This window comes from Chiloscyllium punctatum, chromosome 33 (assembly GCF_047496795.1).
Source record: "Chiloscyllium punctatum isolate Juve2018m chromosome 33, sChiPun1.3, whole genome shotgun sequence".
Classification (NCBI taxonomy): Eukaryota; Metazoa; Chordata; class Chondrichthyes; order Orectolobiformes; family Hemiscylliidae; genus Chiloscyllium; species Chiloscyllium punctatum.
The window spans coordinates 3,557,620-3,580,090 of record NC_092771.1 but is presented as its reverse complement, the minus strand read 5'-3'; the positions used below and the strand labels follow the sequence as shown (position 1 = coordinate 3,580,090).

Below are 22,471 nucleotides of genomic sequence, written 5' to 3'. Positions count from 1 at the left end.
GCTACAAATCTTCTCAAAACTCACTAAATAGGAAACCCTTGAAGGGGACAAAGAAGGTAAAAAGCTCCGGTGTTTTCATCGTAATAAAGCGAACCACATGGAATCACAGTGTTGGTAGGCTAGGAGAGAGTCAGATGTAGGAAACAGGACAAGCCTGGGAGCTTTGTTGGCATGGTAACAGAAAGCACAGTGGAAGCTAGAAAGCTGCATCAAAGGTTGATTAAGGAGGAAGTGCCAGGTCTGCTTAAAAACATATACATGCATGCATGAAGTTTATTCACATAGGCCAGGAGTATCAGGCAAAGAGGTTATATTAAAAGACACAGAATCCTCTCAGTCCGAGATGCTGAAGGTTGAGGATATATGTACTCCTGAAGGACTGTTGCCAGAAAAAGTACTGGTAACGGGAATCCATGGTGAAACAAAAAGTGCTCAATTATTTAAAGTGAGGCTAGAGTGTCCAGAAAAGAGTGAAGAATTTGTGGTAGGAGTGGTGGACAAACTCTCAGCTCCTAGAATACAGTTTGTCCTTGCAAATGATGTAGCACACCGATAGGTGTGCTGCCTACTCTAGTTGAAAAGCCAGTGGAGACTCAACCATCTGAAGCACTGCAGAAGTCTTATTTGGGAATCTTCCCTGATTGTGTAGTCATGAGATCACAGAGTCACAAGCTGAAGCAGGAGAGGTCAAAAGGCACAGGTAAGGAAGCTGAAATAGCATTATCAAAGACTTTTTTTGATTAGATAAGTGAGACAGAGTAGGAGCAAATAGGTAAGCATGCAGGTATCTTTAGCTCTGCTAAGCTTATTGAGTTACAGCAGAAAGATGAGAACTTAAAGCAGTTGAATCAAAAGGCATTTACAGAAGAGGAGAGTGAATGCATCCCTCTGTGTTATTATTTATCAAATGATGTCTTAATGAGGAATTGGAGACCATCACATATTTAAGCAGATGGGAAATGGGCAGATGTTCATCAGATTCTTTTGCCAGTAGGGTATGGAAAGGAGGTGCTGCGAGTGACGCATGAGCAACCACTTGGAGGTCATTTTGGGGTGAGGAAAGCACAGACTAAAATGCAAAGACATTTTTACTGGCCTGGACTGTACAAAGATGTGGTTGAATTTTGCCAGACGTGTCACACGTGTCAGCTAATTGGAAAACCACAGGCAGTAATAAAACCACCTTTAATACCTATTCCGGCATTTGAGAAACCTTTCACAAGAGTCTTGATTGATTGTGTAGGCCCCCTACCTCAAACAAAAAGTGGGAATCAGTATTTATTAACAATAATGGATGTATCGACTAGACTTGTCGAGGCAGTCCCATTGTGCAATATCACAGCTAAAAGGATTGGAGAAGAATCACTCAAATGTTTTTCTAGGTACGGACTACTAAAAGAGATCCAGTCAGATCACAGGTCAAACTTCACATCCAAACTATTCAAGGAGACTGTGATAGCTTGGAATTAAAACAATTCAAATCTAATGCGTTCCATCCAGAATCCCAGGAAGCACAAGAAAGATGGCATTAAACATTAAAGACCATGTTAAGGGTTTATGGTCAGGACTATCCGGATGATTGGGATTAGGGAGTTCCACTTGTGCTTTTTGCAATCAGAGATGCACCAAATGAATTGACCAAATTCGGTCCATTGGAATTAATGTTTGGGCATGAAGTAAAGTTGATTAAGGAGAAATAAACAAGTCAGAATTCAGACACCACCCATTTGGACAATGTGTCAAAGTTTAGAGAACGACTAAATAGAACTGGGGAGTTGGCTAGACAACATTTGAAAGTATTTAAATGAAACATTTAAAACATTTAAACGAAACAAGAAGTGGATAAGAAATCAAAAATTCACAATTTTGCCACTGGAGATAAGATTCCCAGTGTTAATTCCACTAATAGGTGAACTTTTAAAACCTTTAGTGGACCATATCAAATTGAGAGGAAATTGAGTGAGGTGAACTAATTGATAAGGACTCCAGTTAGGAAGGAATCTCAGAGTGGATCATGTGAATATACTCAAAAAATATTTTCGAGGAGAAAGTGAGGACTGCAGATGCTGGAGATCAGAGCTGAAAATGTGTTGCTGGAAAAGCGCAGCAGGTCAGGCAGCATCCAAGGAGCAGGAGAATCGACGTTTCGGGCATCCTGAAGAAGGGCTCATGCCCGAAACGTCGATTCTCCTGTTCCTTGGATGCTGCCTGACCTGCTGCGCTTTTCCAGCAACACATTTTCAGCTCAAAAAATATTTTGACAGGGAAGGAAAGCAAGAAGAGAAGGTGTTAATGATTAAAGCACAGAAGGAAGAACCAAGTTCAGAGGATTTTGAATTGGACATTCCTCAAATCAAATTGGACAATGAGGAAATTATCAAAAATGGGATAAATTATTAAGTTACCTTCCACAAAAAAATCGAAATGACCTAAAAGAGTTAATACTATCACAATAGAAGATATGCGGAAATCAACTGGGAAGTGCTAACCTAATTGTGCATGATATAGATATAGGAGATGCTGTTCCGAGTAAGCAACATCCTTATAGGCATAACCCTCTAAAGTTGGCACAGGTTCAGAAGGAGATAAAACCCATGCCCCAAGATGGCATAATCGAAGTGAGTTACAGTGACTGGAGCTCACCCATAGTCATGGTGCCAAAGCCAGATGGTACCCAACGGTTATGTGTGGACTATCAAAAAGTCAATGCTGTTACAAAGACTGATGCATGTCCAATTCCATGGTTGGAGGACTGTATCGAAAAGGCAGGACAAGCAACTTAGATTTCTAAGTTGGACTTGCTCAGAGGCTACTGGCAGGTACCTTTGTTGGAAACAGCAAAGGCAGTTTTGGCTTTTGTAATGCCAGATGAACTATATCAGTTCAAAGTCATGCCATTTGATATGAAAAGCGCTCTAGCCACATTTCAGAGAATAATTAATAATGTCATGGCTGGATTGCCCACCTATGTGGTGTATGTTGATGCCCTGGTGATTTTTTAGTCCCTCATGGAAGGAACATTTACAGCATTTATCGGACTTGTTCGATTGACTTCGGAAGGCAGGCTTGGTGGTAAACCTAGCTAAAAGTGAATTTGCCAAAGCCCAAGTCACCTTCCTGGGCCATGTTATTGAACATGGACAAATGGCCCCACGGGATGCAAAAACGAAAGTAATTGGGGAATTTCCCACACTGTCAACGAAAAGAGCAGTACTACTGTTCCTGGGATTGTGTCAAATTTTAGCAGTGTAGCTTCTCCACTCACTGAATTGTTAAAAGAGAGCAAGAAATTTCAGAAGTTTTAGGCATTTGACAGCCTAAAAACTGTGTTAATCACTGCCCCAGTATTAGCCACACCTGATTACGCAAAGCCTTTCAATGTGGCGATTGATGCCACTGATGTGGATATTGGTGCTGGTGCAATGCTGTTGCAGGAAGATGATGAGGGGATAGGAAGATCCATTGGGTATTTTTCCAGAAAGTTGAACATTCATCAACAGAGATATTCGACTGTTCAGAAAGAGCTGGTGTTGACATTACAATATTTCAATGTCTATATTACCAGCAACGCATCAGAGATGTTTGTATACACTGTTCATAACCCGTTGACATTTGTGGAGAAATTTAAGGACAAGAATGCCAGACTGTTTAGATGGATCTTGATGTTGCAGCCATTCAGTTTGACAATTGTGTATGTGGCAGGTTATAAAAACGTGATTACCGATGTGTTATAAAGACTCAAATGAGATATGGACACATTCGGTGGCGGGGGTATACCATGGCCTGAATTCGAATGTGGTTGTGCATGTTTGCATTTTTATTGTCAGTGTAGTGTGTATGTGTATTTTAGAGTACTAACCAATTTTTTTCTGAGGGGTATAAAAAAAGCCATCTTTGGATATTGATGGTTCATTTTCTTAAGGGGGGAGGTGACACAAAGCTGGTCCTTCTTAAGGATGCTGTCCTTGATTTTTTTCAGAGGGGTCGTAAAACAGTCTGGGCTCTGAGGCGACTGGTTTGGTACAGAGATGAAAGGGTTTACTGAGAGACTTTTTTGTTTATACGTAAACATATGAGAGTTTAGGCCATAGCTTTCATGTTTTAGAAGTAACGTGTATTAAGAAAGGGGAGTGGTCAGTCCTGAAAGCTGAATTCTTGTTTTTTAGTTCAGTACAGCAGGATGTGTGTATGTGAAACAGGCTGCTGGACTCTCTTTCCTTCTTCCCTTCTAACTTCAACCTGTAAGCCTTTGTTTCAGTTTTACTCTATGTTTATTGGAACTGTTGTCTATTTTTAGAACAACATAATTAAGTCTAGATAGACTGAGTTCTGTGGATATTCTATAGTCTGTTCTTTGTGTTTCATTCCATAATTTTGTGAATAAATGTTTGTCTGTTTTAAAACCTGGTAGTCAATTAGCTAATTTACTCCAGGTTATCTTCACTGTACACTTACTGAAACAAACAGCAAAGTTACGTGTGGGCTGCCTGCTTAAGTATGTTTTGAGAGTCCATAACTGTCTTACCATGCAATTGTCAAATTCAATTATGATCTTAATAATCTGTCATTCTGCAAATTTCAGAAAAACCTTTAAGATAGCAATTGATGCCAGGTGATGTTGGTATGGGAGCTGTGATAACCCCTACCTTTTTAAGCATTTCTTTGTACTGTAGAAGCCAGCATTCTTTGAGAACGTAACTTTCAGTTCCAAAGGGCTGATTCATTTGGCTATTCCTAAATATTCGTTACATGCAACTCTGCCTGGATATGAAGATAAGGCTAGTTGCAAGGTTTTCAGTGGGTCACTCGGAATGGTTTAAATATCTCTGAAGAAGAATTCAAAAATGACAAGTAGTTGGGAAAGCCAGTGTGTATCCAAGACAGAGAAAAGTAGACTTCATGGTGGGAAGTGCTGCTCTAAGCTGTACTACTGGATAGGTAACTGGACTAGATATGGTTTGTTTAGGGGACTTGATATGGAGTCAGAAGTAGTTGAAAATCTGTATAACACAAGCCTAACTAACTGTAAAAAAACCTTCAGTTAAGAAGATATGTAAACTGTTTCACAACCAAAACAGGGACTAATGCTTTCTGACCTAACTCCACATAGGCCGGTGTCCCGTCACCTAGTAAACCTTTATTTATGTACGCTTAATGCATGGCACTGACCCAACTAGCACAGAGCTGATCGTAGATTGAGCAGAACCATTGACACTCCTGTTTATTTATTTTTTCTTTTTTTTTCAGCGCCAGCTCTTAGCGTGAACAGAACCTCTGACGCCTTATTTTTTCTCTCTTTTTTTTCTTGACACTCCTGTTTATATCTGTCAACTAGGATTCCCTGATTAGACCAGCTTAACAGCCCCATTCAGGGAACTCATATTCCTATCAGGCAGGAAAGAAATGGTCGTGTGAGGGAGCCTTGGTTGACGAGGGAGGTTGAATGTCTAGTAAAGAGGAAGAAGGAGGCTTACATAAGGTTGAGGAAACAAGGTTCAGACAGAGCAGTGGAGGGATACAGGATAGCCAGAGGGACCTGAAGAAAGGGATTAGGAGAGCTAAGAGAGGGCATGAAAAATCCCTGGCGGATAGGATCAAGGATAACCCCAAGGCATTCTATGCGTATGTGAGAAACCTGAGAATGACGAGAACGAGGGTAGGTCCGATCAAGGACAGTGGTGGGAGACTGTGTATTGAGTCGGAAGAGATAGGAGAGGTCTTGAACAAGTACTTCTCTTCAGTATTTACGAACGAGAGGGACCGTATTGTTGAAGAGGAGAGTGTGAAACGGACTGATAAGCTAGAAGAGATACCTGTTAGGAAGGAAGATGTGTTGGACATTTTGAACAACTTGAGGATAGACAAGTCCCCCGGGCCTGACGGGATATATCCTAGGATTATGTGGGAAGCAAGAGAGGAAATTGCAGTACCGTTGGCAATGATCTTCTCGTCTTCACTGGCAACTGGGGTGGTACCAGGGGACTGGAGAGTAGCGAATGTTGTGCCCCTGTTCAAAAAAGGGAATAGGGATAACCCCGGGAATTACAGGCCAGTTAGTCTTACTTCTGTGGTAGGCAAAGTAATGGAAAGGGTACTGAGGGATAGGATTTACGAGTATCTGGAAAGACACTGCTTGATTAGGGACAGCCAGCACGGATTTGTGAAGGGTAGGTCTTGCCTTACAAGTCTTATTGAATTCTTCGAGGAGGTGACCAAGCATGTGGATGAGGGTAGAGCAGTGGATGTAGTGTACATGGATTTTAGTAAGGCATTTGATAAGGTTCCCCATGGTAGGCTTATGCGGAAAGTCAGGAGGCATGGGATAGAGGGAAATTTGGCCAATTGGATAGAAAACTGGCTAACCGGTCGAAGTCAGAGAGTGGTGGTAGATGGTAAATATTCAGCATGGAGTCCAGTTACAAGTGGAGTTCCGCAGGGATCAGTTCTGGGTCCTCTGCTGTTTGCAATTTTTATTAATGACTTAGATGAGGGAGTCGAAGGGTGGGTCAGTAAATTTGCAGATGATACAAAGATAGGTGGAGTTGTGGACAGTGAGGAGGGCTGTTGTCGGCTGCAGAGGGACTTAGATATGATGCAGAGCTGGGCTGAGGAGTGGCAGATGGAGTTCAACCCTGCCAAGTGTGAGGTTGTCCATTTTGGAAGAACAAATAAGAATGCGGAATACAGGGTTAATGGTAGGGTTCTTGGTCAGGTGGAGGAACAGAGGGATCTTGGGGTCTATGTACATAGATCTTTGAAGGTTGCCACTCAGGTGGATAGAGTTTGTAAGAAGGCCTATGGAGTATTATCGTTCATTAGCAGAGGGATTGAATTCAAGAGTCGTGAGGTGATGTTGCAGCTGTACAGGACTTTGGTTAGGCCACATTTGGAGTACTGTGTGCAGTTCTGGTCGCCTCACTTTAGGAAAGATGTGGAAGCTTTGGAGAGGGTGCAGAGAAGATTTACCAGGATGTTGCCTGGAATGGAGAGTAGGTCGTACGAGGATAGGTTGAGAGTTCTCGGCCTTTTCTCGTTGGAACGGCGAAGGATGAGGGGTGATTTGATAGAGGTTTATAAGATGATCAGAGGAATAGATAGAGAAGACAGTCAGAAACTTTTTCCCCGGGTACAAGAGAGTGTTACAAGGGGACATAAATTTAAGGTGAAGGGTGGAAGGTATAGGGGAGATGTCAGGGGTGGGTTCTTTACCCAGAGAGTGGTGGGGGCATGGAATGCGCTGCCCGAGGGAGTGGTAGAGTCAGATTCATTGGCGACCTTTAAGCGGCATTTGGATAGGAACATGGATGGGTGCTTAATCTAGGATAGAAGTTCGGCTCAACATCGTGGGCCGAAGGGCCTGTTCTGTGCTGTATTGTTCTATGTTCTATGTTCTATAGTATCCACTTAGCTGACACCGTTCAATCACTCCACTTCTGTTTCATTTATGGAGCATTTTTATTGTCAAGGCTTCTGTATGCTTGACAAGTAACCAGTTAGGTATTTTATGTAAGTACCACCATCTAGAAACAACATTGCACTGTTACAATCCCAACCAGATAGCTAAACTTACATTATAAAATTGGACAAAGGGGAAATACAAGGGCTTACTAAGATCAATCAGGGAATCAAGGGTTATGGGGTAAGGGCAGGAAAGTGGATGTGAAAAATGTTGGATCCTATTGAACGACAGAGCAGATTTGAGTGGCTGAATGGACTACCTTCTATTCCTATTTCCTATGGTTTTAACCCAACTCTTAATAGTTTTAATTAACCCGTTCAGTTGTGTTATGACACCACTGGAGCAGGTGGAACTTGAACCCTAACCTTCTGACTCAGCAGTTGCGATTTATTTTCTAATTAACCTATTCAGACGTGTTTTACACACCTCAGGAGTTAGGTGAGTCTTGAAACTTGCCCCCCTGGGTCAGAGGTAGGAACACTATTACTTCTCTACACAAGCCCTACAAGAACCCATCTCTTTTAATGTTTAATTTTTTAAATCAACCTGGATTGAAATAAGTTATTATGTACCACTGGAGCAAGTGGCAATTGAACTTGGATCTCCTGATCCAGAGGTAAGGACATTGCCACCACACCACAAAATCCCTAGAACCAAGCTCTTTTAAAAAAATTCTATTAGCTCACTAAACCTGAAATGAGGATATTTTTCCTCATCTTAGTCATAAATTACCTACCTTTCATCCTGAGTGTCACCCCTGGTTTGACTCCTCAACCAGGGGAAAAGTTCTTCTTGCATCCGGTCTGTTCCACAATCTTTATGAGAGATGATTGCATTGAATCCCACTGCATAGCTGGTAAAGGGGTAAGCAAAGGGATAAAAGAAAGGGGAGCATCTTCTTGGGAACAATTTGAGTGGCTATAAATGAGATTTACAGCAAGACCTATAGTTATTTTGCAATCAGCCTGTTCAGAGATATTATTATACACTTTTAGAGCAGGTGGTACCTGAACCCAAGCCCCCTAGCCTAGAAATCAGGCACCACAAACGCCTATCATTTTAATCAGCTTGTTCAGACATGTGATGACACAAATTTTATGCATGTGGGATTTGAACATTGATGTTCTAAGCCAGAGGTGTGGGCATTACCATTGTTACATGAACCCCTCCTTGCACGTAGATTTTTAAAAAATATTTAAAAGTGCTTTCAATGTTCTTTTTTTCCCTACACCAAGTCACCTGTATTGTGTTTTTCCTTTATCCTTGTCGCAAAATCAAATCATCTGTGTTACTACTAAATGATCAATTTACATGCAAAGCCTGTTGGGTCAGAGAACGCAGCACTTTTTTTTCTTAAATCAATTTCTTCAGGATGTTAAGGCACACCTCTGGAACATGTGCAACTTTAGTCCAGGCCGTCTGGCTCAAAATCTCACTACAACTGTGCCACAGAGCCCTGAACCTAGCTCTTTTTTACACCCAGAAGTGCTCTTACACCTGAACAGATTTATTTTCTCTACCAAAATTACCTGTGATAATTTTCATCTCGTATTCACCACCATGAATCAACCATGTTTCCCATTAATCAATTTATATGCACTCTCTAATAAGACCTGAACCCGGCTATTTATTTTTAAATCTTTTTGTTTTTTTTGCGCTCACAATTTTATTTGTCTCTACATGGATCATTATCATGGTAATGATAATACACAATATGAAGAGATTCACTTCACTTTAAAAGTATGTCCCCCTCTTGTTTTTCCACCTGCTTTCTATTCACCCTGTTGATTCCTCTCAAAATTTTATACACCTCAATCAGGACCACCTAACCCTTCTCAGCTCCAAAGAAAACAACTCAAGCTTATCCAACCCCTCTTCTTATCTGAAATTCTAACCTTAATCCATCCCTGGTAACATCCTTGCAAATCTCCTGTGCACCCATCCAGTGCAATCACATCCTTCCTGCAGAGTAGCTCCAACAAAATCTCCCTGCTGTTCAATTCTATAACTTGACTGATAAGCGCAAGCATCCAGTATGCCTTCTTAACTGTCCTAATAACCTGTACCGTCACTTTCAGGGATCTGTGGACAAGCACTGTAATCTTGTCAGTTTTAAGTGCTGACAGTTCATCTGAAGTTATGGAAACTACCTCCTTGTCAATTTTAAAGTCTTCTAGTGGCTGAGTGTTGTCCTATGTCACCATGCCCTGGGCAGCATCTACTTTGTAGATAACAGCAGATGCAAAATATTAATTTAACACCCCAGCCGTGGCTTCTTGCTTCCATTTGTAAATCCCCCTGTTACTTCCTGTTCAGCCCACTTTTCCTTTTACCACTTCTTTTATTGTTTATATGCTTATAGAATACTTTGTGATTTCCTTTTCCATTTGCTGCTATTTTTTCGTAATCTATCTTTGCTTCTCACATACTCCTTTTCAACCTTCTGTGTTTAACTTAGTTCTCAAAAGTATTTACCATCTGACATCTGCCATTAGCACCGATTTTCCATAATTATTTTCTGTACACTTTTTTTCATGCAGCAAGTTCAGAATTAGTTTATCCTACCTTTTCTGTTTTGCAGGAATATACCTGAGTTTGCCCGGACCATCTCTTCTTTGAAGATAGCATTGCTCAGATATTGTTTTTCCTGATACCCTTGGTTCCAGTCTATCCTGCAGTAAGTGATCCTAGATTATATATAGGACAACTTCCTATAGCAATTTGTGTCATATTAAACAAGAAGGGAGGCACTGCTAGACCTGGTTCTTGGGGATAAGGGTCACCAAGTAGGATAAGTCACAAGATGGGAAAACATTTGGGAGTTTTTGCCCATTGAATTTGGCTCTTTTCTACTTGATTAGGAGCTATGCCATTTTATAATGATCTCTGACTCCCAAATGTTTTCCCATCTTGTGACTTATCCTACTTGGTTACCCTTATCCCCAAGAACCAGGTCTAGCAGGGCCTCCCTTCTTGTTTAATATGACACAAATTGTTATAGGAAGTTCTCCTGTACACAATCTAGGAACACTTACTGCTCACTGCCCCTTATATCACCACTATCATACTCTATATGTGGGTATTAATGTCCCCCATTATGAATACTTTATGATGTTTACAGCTTTCTGTAACTTCATTGAACACTTGTTCCCTCCACATTTCCACTAATTGGTGATCTATTGATTACACAGGCAATGTAATTGTACACTTTTTATTCCTTTGTTCTTGCCAAATTGATTCTGTCCTTGCACACTGTGAAGCATCCTCTTTCTCCAGTTGCTGTCCTTAATCTACAATGTCAACCCATCTTTTTCCCCTTTCTTATCTTTTTTGAGCACCTTATAACAAGGAATATTTAATATGCAAACCAGTCCTTTCTTCAGCCGAGTCTCTGTTCCTGCAACCATAATTGTAATCTGTGCCTGGAACTCCCCAGTTTTATTAACTGTTCTCCCTGCATTCACATACATGAAGTGCAACCCTGATTTAGACTTTATTACTTTCTCCCATCACCTGACTCTGCCTATTAACTTAATTTTTTTCATTCATGCATGCGATGTGGGCATCGCTGGCGAGGCCAACATTTATTCCTCATCCCTAATTGCCCAGAGGGCAGTTAAGAGTTAACCACATTGTTGTTGGTGTGAAGTCACATGGAGGCCAGACCAGGTAAGGAGACAGTTTCCTTTCCCTAAAGGACATTAATGAACCAGATGGTAACTGTGCAGAGAGAAACAAATGGTGGAATCTTATAATTGGGTGACAAACGCACGAAAAACTCCCACCTTTTTTATGCTTTTCACAAGCGGTGTGGGGTTGCCAATTACTATTCTCAATTTTAATGACATTTGCCTCTCTTAGCATCCTGGTGCAGTATCATTTGTCAATATTGTATCCTCATTCCCATACACTTGTAGAATTAGTTAAAAACTTTCCCAACAGCATGGCAAAACATCCTCAGCCCCAATTTTGTTCAGTGACTCTGAAACTGTTCACTATTGTGGTGCAGTAGGTGTCAATCAAGCAAGCTGCTTTGCTCTGAATTATTTCAAACTTCTTGAGTATTGTTAGATCTTCATTTGTTCATAAAAATGGAGAGTATTTCATTTCAATCCTGCTTTATGCCTTGTCGGTGGCATACAGGCTTTGGGAGGCAGGAGTTGAGTCTCACACTGCAGAATTCTTAGCTTCTGACCTGCTCTTGTAGCTACAGTATTTGTGTTTTTTTCCACTTCAGTGTCTGGGCAATAGTAATCATGAGAATTTTGATGGGGGATTCCGTTGTTGTTGAATGTCATGGGGCAATGATTAGATGCTTTCTTGTTAGAGGTGATCATTGCTTGGGGAAAGTGAGGACTGCAGATGCTGTGTTTTCCAGCAACACAGTGATCATTGCTTGGCCCTTGTGTGCCATGCAAGGTATTTGTCATTTGTCAGTCCAGACTTTGATATTGTTCAGTTCTGTTGTATTTGAGAATTGTCTGCTTGAGTGTTTGAGGAGTCATGAATGGTTGAAGAGTGTGGTGTTGGAAAAGCACAGCAAGTCAGGCAGCATCCAAGGAGCAGGAAAATCGACAAGCATAAGTTCTTCATGCTGGAAAAGCACAGCCAGTCAGGGAGCATGAAATTCCTGATGATGGGCTAATGCTTGAAACATCAATTCTCCTGCTCATTGGATGTCTATGTGACTGGCTGTGCTTTTCCAGCAGCATACTCTTCAACTCTGATCTCCAGCTTCTGCAGTCCTCATTTTCTCCGAGTCACAAATGATGTTGAATATTGTGCAGTCATCAGCAAACATCTCCACTAATGACCTTATGATGTTGGAAGGTCATTGATGAAGCAGCTGAAAGTAGGTGGGCCTAGGTCACTCCCCCTGAGAAGCTCCTGTAGCGATGTCCTGAGACTGAGATGATTGCCGAGCTTACTTTATTTTAGGCACGATTCTTGTGCAAGTGCAGAGCTTTTCCTTGGATTCTCATTAATTCCTGTTCTGTTAGGGCTCCTTGATGCTTCACTCAGTCTAATGCTGCCTTGTTGAGGGCAGTCACTCTCATTTCATATCTGATGTACTGCTCTTTTTTCAATGTTTGGCCCAAGGCTGGAATGAGATCAGGAGCTACATGGCCCTGAGAAGAAACCAAACTGAGCATCACCAGTTGGCACTTCCATCACTTTGCTGATGATGGAGAGTAGACTGATCGGATGATAATTGGCTGATTTGGATTTGTCCCTCTTTTTGTGAACAGGACTCACCCCAACAAATGTCCATGTTTTTGGGTAGATGTCAGTGTTGTTTCTGTAATGGAACAGCTTGACATGGGCATGGTTAGTTTTGGAATCAAGTCTTCAGTACAGTCGTAGGATTGTTGTGAGAGTCAGTTGCCTTGCCTTTGTCCAGTGTCTTCATGCCCTTTCTGATATTATATGGAGTGAATTAAATTGGCTGAAATCTGGTTTCTGTGATGATTGGGACCTCAATAGAGGCTGATCTGGATCATCTCTTTGGCATATCTGACTGACGATGGATGAGTATGTTTCAGCCTTGTCTTCTTATTGAAGTTTTGGGCTCCCTCATCTTCCAGGATGGAGATATTTGTTGTGACTTTTTCTCCAGTTTGTTGATTAATTGCCCGCCACCATTCATAAAATTTTGCAGCAAGGCTACAAACCTTATATATAATCTGTTGTTACAGAATTGCTTGCCCAGTCTAGTGTTTTGAAGGGTCTGTTTCCAAATTGTATGACTCTATTACTCTATAAGTAATCCGGTGTTGCTTTTAGTGCTGCTAATTCTTGCACTCTTCATTGAACCAGAGTCATTCTACCTGGCTTGTTTGTAACATTAGAATGGAAATGGTACTGGGCCCTGCGATTGCAGATTATGATTGGGATGCAATTCTGCTGCTGCTGCTGATAGCCTACAGTGCCTCGTTGTTGCTCCGTTTTGAGTTGCTAGAGCAAAACCCATTGCACTTAGCATGATGACACGACACTTAAGATATCCTCAATGTGAAGAATGGAATTTGTCTCTACAAGAACTGTTTGGTGTTCAGACCTGCCGATATTGTCATGGACAGATGCTTCTCTGACAGTTAGATTTGTGAGGACACATCATGTACGTTTCTCCCTCTTGTTGGTTCCTTCTCCAGCTGCTAAAGATCCAGTCTAGCAGCCTGGATCTTTTAGGACTTGAACAGTTTAGCCAATAGTGGTGCTGCTGAAACCTCACTACTGATAGACATTGTACCCTGGCTGGGGACTTTACTCCCTTTCATTGCCATCCTTTGTGTTTCTTGCAATTAGTATTCAACGCAGAGGATTACAATTGTGTGGGTACTATAAGTGTGAAATCAGCAGGAGGCTTCTAGACTTAATGAGGTCTGGAGTCAATGTTGAGGATTCCCAATGCAACTACCTTATGAATGGATAACACTGTTCCACCAATTCTGGTAAGCTTGGCTTGCCAGTGGGACAAAACACTGTGGTGCCTGTAGGGTATATTTCCATGAATATGGCTATGCCATGCTGTTGCTTGACAAGTTTATTGGGTGGCTCTCCCAACTTAGACCATAAGGTATAGGAGCAGAAATTAGGCCATTCGGCCCATTGAGTCTGCTCTGCCATTCAGTCATGGCTGATTGGTTTCTCAACCCCATTTTCCCACTTTCTCCCTGTAACCTTTGATCTCCTTGGCAGTCAAGAACTTATCTATCTCCATTTTAAATATACTCAATGACCTGGCCTCCACAGCCTTCTGTGGAAATGAATTCCACAGATTTACCACTCTCTGGCGAAAGAAGTTTCTCTTTATCTCCATTCTAAAGGATCTTCCCTTTACTCTAAGGCTGTGCCCTCTGGTCCTCATCTCTCCTGCCAATGGAAACACCTTCCCAATGTCCACTCTGGCAAGGCCATTCATTATTCTGTAATCCTTCCAAACTCCATCGAGTATAATCCCAGAGTCTTCAAACATTCCTCATATGTTAAGCCTTTTCATTTCTGGGGTCATTCTTGTGAACCCCTCTAGACCTGCTCCACGGCCAGTTGTCTTTCCTGAGGTATGGGTCCCAAAATTGCTGACTATACTCTAAATGTGGTCTGACCAGAGCCTTATAAAGCCTCAGAAGTATATCCTTGCTTTTATATTCTAGTCCTCTCGAGATGAATGGCAACGTTGGATTTGCCTTCCTAACTACTAGCTCAACCTGCAAGTTTACCTTAAGAGATTGTACAACCTCCCAGGTGTTAATGAGAAGGGCTTTATAAGTTTGACAGGGCTAATTTTACCGTTATTGCTTTCGCTGCTGAGGTTGATGCTGGATGGTCCATTCAGTTTCATGCCTTTTCTTAGACTTTGTAGTAGTTTAGTTCAACTGAGTGGACTGCTGGGCCATTTCAAAGGATGTAATAGTCAATCACATCGCTGTGAGTCTGGAGATATGTGTAGACCAGACCAGGTAAGCTTGGCCTAAAGGCGTTAATAAACCATGTACCATTTTACTGGTTTCATGATCATCATTTGGACAAGCTTTGAATTGCAGACATATTAATTGAATTCAGATACTTGTAGCTCCATGATGGGATTTGATCACATGTCCTCTGGATTACTGGTCCAGTGACATATCCACTGCTTCCCTCTATATGTGGTTCCTCCCGAAACGTGATTGTATTAAGCACTCCAGTTTTGTTAAGGATACTGTTCACTGCTATTGAAAAATTTTATCCCACCATCAATTTCCTTTATTAATTTGCATAAATGTGAATGGTTCCCCTTGCTGACACCCAGGAGAATACATACCAGCAGTGATACCTCTCATAACTATACTTTTTGAAAGTATTAAATACCGAAAGATGATTGAAGTGATAGCTAAGAGTAAGTAAATGAAGTGTTAAATAAAATGGAATTTTAATTTTTGAAAATCTGCACAGTACTACACAGGTGTGTGCATGTGTACAGTTGTTGGATTGTTATGAACTGTTGTTGTCAGCAAATAAATCCTACATGAGTTAGGATCAGGAGTAGGTCATTCGACCCTTCAAGCCAGTTCCACAGTTTGTTAAGTTCATGGCTGATTTGTTTGTGTTTTGAATTCCACATCCCATTTACTCCAATAACCTTTGATTCCCTGCACAACAAGAATCTGTGCACCTATGTTGAAAAATATTCAATGATTCTGCCTTGATTCACTTTAGAGGCAGAGTTCAAAATTGGCATAATCCTCATTTGTTAAGTTAGGATGCTGATGTTTCCTGTTAATTCCTACATATTAATTTAAAACCAATGTCACTATCCTTTCATCTTTTTTGCTGGGAAATGGTTCCTATCCTAGTTCAGGAGAACATCCAATAGGTACAGTTTCTTCCTGTCTCAGCACTAGTGCTAGTATCCTTTGAAGTGCAGTCCTCTTAAACTAGCACTTCAGTCACAATTTCTATCTCTATCTACCCACTCTATCTGATGCCCATCTATGTGATCTTCTGTAAAGTTCTACCTTCCTATATCCAGTTTCATATTTCAGGGTAGTTAATATATGATGTACTGATTGCTCTTTGCTTAGACTATCTTGCGATAAAGTAAAAAACTGTCAGCTTCTTAGGCTTCAGGGAAGCAGTGAATAACAGTTACTGTATGTTTTATTTACTGCATATAATGTAGTAAATTGTGCTAGTACTCCATGTTGAACTTGTCTATCTGGTGAGCTATCTTGCTGGGTGTATTTCTGGTTCTGTTGTAGCTTGGACAACTTGAGTTGCTTTTTTTCTCCATTCTGAACTGTTCAGAATCTCCTGGAGTTTCTTAGCTGATCTGTCAATTATGCAAATTGTTTTCACTGCATTGGCATATAAGGTTGGCGCTAAAGGGTAACTAGCAACAAGGACCTAACACCAACAAGAATCAGTACTTCAGCCGAGGAGGGGTAGAAAGCTGTAAAATCCTCTATAATTGTGTCTAATGAAAATGTGTGGAGTTTGTATTTTATTGATTTTCCCTGGAAAATGATTTCTAAATTTGTTTCTGTTGTACTACAGAATCAAGAACATATCTAATCTGGAGAGTCTCACTGATCTTGATGTTTTGGACCTGCATGCAAATCAGGTATGGTACAAGTGTCATTATTGAGCAAAAGTTCATATTTAATGCAATAACATGTCCCATAGTGCTTCACAGGATCATTAGTGAGCAAAATATGATTGCTAGCCATGTAAGAAGATATTAAGTAAGACAACCAAAGAAGTGGTTTCAGTAAATGCCTTAGAAGGAGGTAAACAAGATAGAGAGCTTAACGGAGGGGACTTCAGCTTTGGTTCTTGAAGGCACAGCCTTGAATGTGCAGCAATTATAATTTGGAGTGCATACCAGGCCAGAACCTGGTTAGTCCATATATCTTAGAGGGCTGTGGAGTTGGAAGAGACTACAGAGATAGGAATTTGAAAATAAGAATGAGAATTTTAGAATCAACACATCGCTTTACTGCAAGCCAATACAAATCTGTGAGATTGTTAAGTGATCAGAACTTGTTATGAGTTCGGACATGGGCAGCAGAGTTTGAGATGACTTCAAGTTTATAATGAGTGGAATATGGGAGTCTAGATAGAAATGCATTGGAATTATCAAGTCTACGGTTAACAACGATCTTAATGAGGCTTTCGGCAGCAGTTGGGCTGAGACAGGGATGAAGACAGGCATTTGTTACATAACTATAAATGGACAAAGTGATGGTGTGTCGGGGGAGGTTAGGCCTCATCCTCCTTGTGTATCAGATATGGCACTAAGGTGACAAACATTTTGGTTTAGTCTCAAACTGTTGCCAGTGGAGAAGAGTTGAATAGAAGCTCTTGAACAGCATTTGATGTGAAGACTAAAAACAATTACTTCAACAGGAGAACATTTCTATAATTTGAGAATTTAGCAATAACAGAAGAGTTAAGAAGGATATTAGTAAAGTACAACTGGATGTCCTCTGCGCATGAGTTTTGTTTCCTGTTGTGTTGCTGAGGCTAGCATAGACATGAGAAATAATGGATTCTTTTGGGCAGCAAGTATAATGGTGCAAGTTCACAGGTATTCAATTTGATCAGTGAAATAGCGAAAAAAGTGATTGCTTTTCAGAGAGTCTGTTGAGATACAACCTCTTTATGCAGAGGTTGATTCCTATGTGGAAAAGCCAATGCTGTAAGTGGAAAATTGATTTTTGGCTGATTGACTTTATGAGGAATCAAGAAAACTTAGTCTGTTACCTTTGGGCCTGGCCTGATGGATGCCTTTGAAAGTTTGATGCCTGCTAGAATATTGAGACGTTTCATTAAGGACTAAGAGCTTTGTTCAGGCTTGTTTTGTCTTGTATTATACACACCATTGTTTAACATAGAACATAGAAAAGTACAGCACAGAACAGGCCATTTGGCCCACGATGTTGTGCATAATCCTAATGTAAAATACAATAACTTAACCTACGCACACCTTAACTCACTGCTTTCCATGTGCCTGTCCAGCAGTCACTTACATTTCCCTAATGATCCTGCTTCCAAGTTAGACCTGAATTAATGAACATGAATTCATAGCACATTGAGTAATTTGAACAGTTTTGAAATAAGATATGGCATTGAAAAACCAACTCTTGTGATTGTTTTCATGTTCACTTTTTTTACATTTTCAGTTTGGCAATGGTTCTGGTTTCTTTTATAATGTTTCACGTTTTTCTTTCTGTGGAAAAGCAAGCATTTTACTTTCAGTTTTAAATATTTTTGTAAAATGTAAAAATCAGTGTTAATATTAAGGTTGTCTTTGTCTTTGTTTACAGATCTGTAGGATGGAAAATATCAATCATTTAACTGAACTTCGAGTGCTTAACCTTGCGGGTAATTTCATCGTTCATGTTGAAAACATGAGTGGTCTTGATTCACTGACAGAACTAAATCTCAGACGGAATCGCATTGAATCTGTGGTAAATTTACTTTTGGGTTTCCTAAAATACTGAACATAAAGGAATCATGGATTACATTTGCCAGAGCTCTTTATTAAGAGTATGAAATGTTCATACGTTATCTTTGGTTGTTGAGATAGACAAGATAATGAGAGGAATAGATATAGTCAATAGCTATAGACTTTTCCCCAGGGCAGGATTGACTGGTACGAGGGGTCATAGTTTTAAGATATTAGCAGAAAGGTATAGAGGTAGGTTATTTACGCAGAGTTGTGAATGCATGGAATGCATTGCCAGTGGTGGTGATGGAAGCAGAGTCATTAGGGACATTTTAGCGACTGCTGGACATGCATGTGGATAGCAGTGATTTGGGGGTGCGGAGGTTAACTTATTATCTTTTACATTAGGACTAAACCTTGTTACAACATTGTGGGCCAAAGGGCAGTTCTGTGCTGTACTTTTCTAAAAAAAATTCCCATAAAGATAACTTCCTTATTCTCACATCCCCATTTAAATTTCTATAAGACAATTTGCTTTCCACCTCCAATGAGCAACAGTGTCGTAGTACTTGAATTATCCTTCATTTGAATGATGTTCATTATGTTACTTGCAACCTTCCACAGGGTCAATTTAATTTTCCTGCTTGGTATTCCTAACACATAGGCTTTTGCATATAACCATCTCTTTTCTCTTCACTCATATATTCTTCCTGTAAGATATTCTGCCACTTTTTTCTGGTTGCTATACTCTGGAGCCAATCATGTTACTGATATAGAAGCAGAAACTCAGGAGGTCTGGCAACATCTGTGGAGAGAGAAATAGAGTTAATGTTTTGAGTCCGATGACTTTTTGTATTTCCAATATTCCTTCCATATCACAGTGTCTATCACTGACCTCAATATTCTATGTTCCAGGTGTTCGATTTACTGAGTTTATCTTTCACACAATTATTCTCTATTTTCTGACCTAAGTTAATTTTGTCTGGAATGTTCCTTGCCTCAACCAACAGTAAAACTATGATGAGTTGAATCATAGGAGGTCTCTCCATAAATTTGTATTAGGAAGAGTTTTGAGATGCAGGTAGTTCTTCTATAATGTACAGCCCTGTGTTATGGAAAAGTCGTGCTTTAAAAAAAGCTCTTAAAATGTTGGCGATGTAATCATGTTACAGCCAACACATTAGAAGTTTGCACTTTAGTGTTCCCAACTCGTCAATTGTGTTACAGTGAAATTGCATTAACAAAACGCATGTTATAGGAGAATGACCTGTAGCTAAGAAGGCCCCTATGCAACCCAGTTGTTGCCTGGAAGTGCACTCGATGCCAAAAAAATGAAAACACAGTGACAAATAACTGAAAAAATGTCTTAAGTTTGTTCACATCTTACAGTGGCTTGACCCTATAAAGTAAAACTCATTGAAAAATTATAGGAATAAGCTTTGGAAAAAAATCATAATATTTTTCTGCTTAGTGCTCTGTCTTTGGGTGAGGGATAAGGTCAGAAGTCACATGGCACCAGGTTATAGTCCAACAGATTTATTTGAAATCAGAGTGGTGTTCCTTCATCAGGTGAAAATTCAAATTCTGATTTCAAATAAACCTGTTGGACTACAACTTGGTGTCATGTGACTTCTGACCTTATCCATCCCAGTTCAACACTGGTACCTCCACAAAATGGATGGATTGCACCTCTTGCCACCCTACTTCTTGCAAAAATGCCATCCTGTATTCCCAATTCCTCCGCCTCCGCCGTATCTGCTCCCAGGAGGACCAGTTCCACCACAGAACACACCAGATGGTCTGCTTCTTTAGAGACCACAATTGCCCTTCCCAGGTGGTGAAAGATGCCCTCCAACGCATCTCGTCCACATCCCGCACCTCCGCCCTCAGACCCCACCCCTCCAACCGTAACAAGTACAGAATGCCCCTGGTGCTCACCTTTCACCGTACCAACCTTCGCATAAACCAAATCATCCGCCGACATTTCCGCCACTTCCAAACAGACCCCACCACCAGGGATATATTTCCCTCCCCACCCCTTTCCGCCTTCCGCAAAGACCGTTCCGTCCGTGACTACCTGGTCAGGTCCACGCCCCCCTACAACCCACCCTCCCATCCTGGCACTTTCCCCTGCAACCGCAGGAACTGTAAAACCTGCACCCACACCTCCTCCCTCACCTCTATCCAAGGCCCTAAAGGAGCCTTCCACATCCATCAAAGTTTTACTTGCACATCCACTAATATCATTTATTGTATCCGTTGCTCCCAATGCGGTCTCCTCCACATTGGGGAGACTGGGCGCCTCCTAGCAGAGCGCTTTAGGGAACATCTCCGGGACACCCGCACCAATCAACCACACCGCTCCATGGCCCAACATTTCAACTCCCCCTCCCACTCTGCTGAGGACATGGAGGTCCTGGGCCTCCTTCACCGCCGCTCCCTCACCACCAGACGCCTGGAGGAAGAACGCCTCATCTTCTGCCTCGGAACACTTCAACCCCAGGGCATCAATGTGGACTTAAACAGTTTCCTCATTTCCCCTTCCCCCACCTCACCTAGTTCCAAACTTCCAGCTCAGCACTGTTTCCTTGACTTGTCTGGACTTGTCCTACCTGCCTATATCCTTTTCCACCTATCCACTCCACCCTCTCCTCCTTGACCTATCACCTTCATCTTCTCCCCCACTCACCCATTGTACTCTATGCTACTTACTCCCCACCCCCCACCCTCCACTAGCTTATCTCTCCACGCTTCAGGCTCACTACCTTTATTCCTGATGAAGGGCTTTTGCCCGAAACGTCGATTTCGCTGCTCGTTGGATGCTGCCTGAACTGCTGTGCTCTTCCAGCACCACTAATCCAGAATCTGGTTTCCAGCATCTGCAGTCATTGTTTTTACCTGAGTGTGATACAGTCTGCCACATCATCGCTGCAATGAAAATCTTGAAGCACCTATACGGCCTTTGCAATTTTAACTTGGCAAATAGATGGATAAGCAGGCAGGTATCCTCTTCAGGATCATTGCACCATTCAACCATGCTTTAAGTTTCACTGAGATAGCTCCTATTGAATAATGGCTTGCCGGTGCTTTTTCATTGCAGCATGGCCTAACTCTGTTTCAATTGATGGTGTAGCTATTTATCAAGCTGGTACAAGTTTAGCCAACGAGCCAACCAGTCCAGAACTTTGACTTATCTCAGGCATTCCTTTAGTTAGATTTCCTATTCTGGTGGAGAAAATAGCTTGGCAACATTGTTATAACTGGTGTTTCAAGTTGTATGATTTCAATTTATCATGTACCGAGTTCAAATACTTTGTTACACAAGCCTCAAATTTCTTTGCAAGTTTCATTGTCCTTGTTTGCTTTATTTATTATACTTTTTATAAGAATGGATTCTCTGCTCCTACTGAAAGTGGTAATGTTTTGCAGCAGGTTGTTGGATCTTTCAGAATAACTTGGATTGTTTCATAATCTCTCAGACTGAGCACCCCTGATTCCTGCTTTCGAGGCTTTCCTCAAAATTTACCTCTGCCAAGCTTTTCAAGCATTCCTCATTTGTTCCCTTGTTTCAGTGTCACTATCTGTCTGATTATGGTTCTTTGGTGCTAATATGAATGCGTGTTGCTGTTGTCTGCTGAATAGTGTGCAGCTCTTGAAAGTTTAGGTATAGAATCAGACCCTGAGGCCACTGGGGAGGAATGCAATAATAGTGAAACTTATAGTATCTTGGTAAGTGTATATTATCTTACTGGGAAAACCAATTTTATTAAATTACTTCCACATTGTTGTTGCAAATATAGGGAAAGATTGGGATGAGATCTTTGAAGGATCATTTCATTGACTTCTAATGATGATGAAGGAAACCATTAAAGTACAACATTAGAATTTAATTTAAAAATGAAAAGAAAATATTTCCTGCTTACCAGTTAAACAAAATATTATGGATTTATTTCCTTTTGCATTTTAAAACCATTTTTACTGAGGAATTTTACATTCTTCTTGCAAAATTTGATGTCATCTTTTAGAAATGTGTCAGAAAGATTGTCAAGACTAGTTCTAGAACTAAGACATTAAAAGTTTGGAAT

The 22,471-nt window shown here is 41.0% G+C and overlaps 1 protein-coding gene across 5 annotated transcripts in view; it reads left to right on the top strand.

Annotated features, from left to right (window-relative positions):
• Positions 1-22,471, top strand: part of LOC140458343 (leucine-rich repeat-containing protein 49) — a 275,785-nt gene that overhangs the window by 129,477 nt on the left and 123,837 nt on the right. For all 5 annotated transcript variants that reach the window (XM_072552724.1, XM_072552725.1, XM_072552726.1 and 2 more), the window contains 2 exons: positions 16,493-16,559; positions 18,265-18,408. In XM_072552724.1, coding sequence (XP_072408825.1) covers positions 16,493-16,559; positions 18,265-18,408 — 211 coding nt within the window. The remainder of the gene's footprint in view (positions 1-16,492; positions 16,560-18,264; positions 18,409-22,471) is intronic.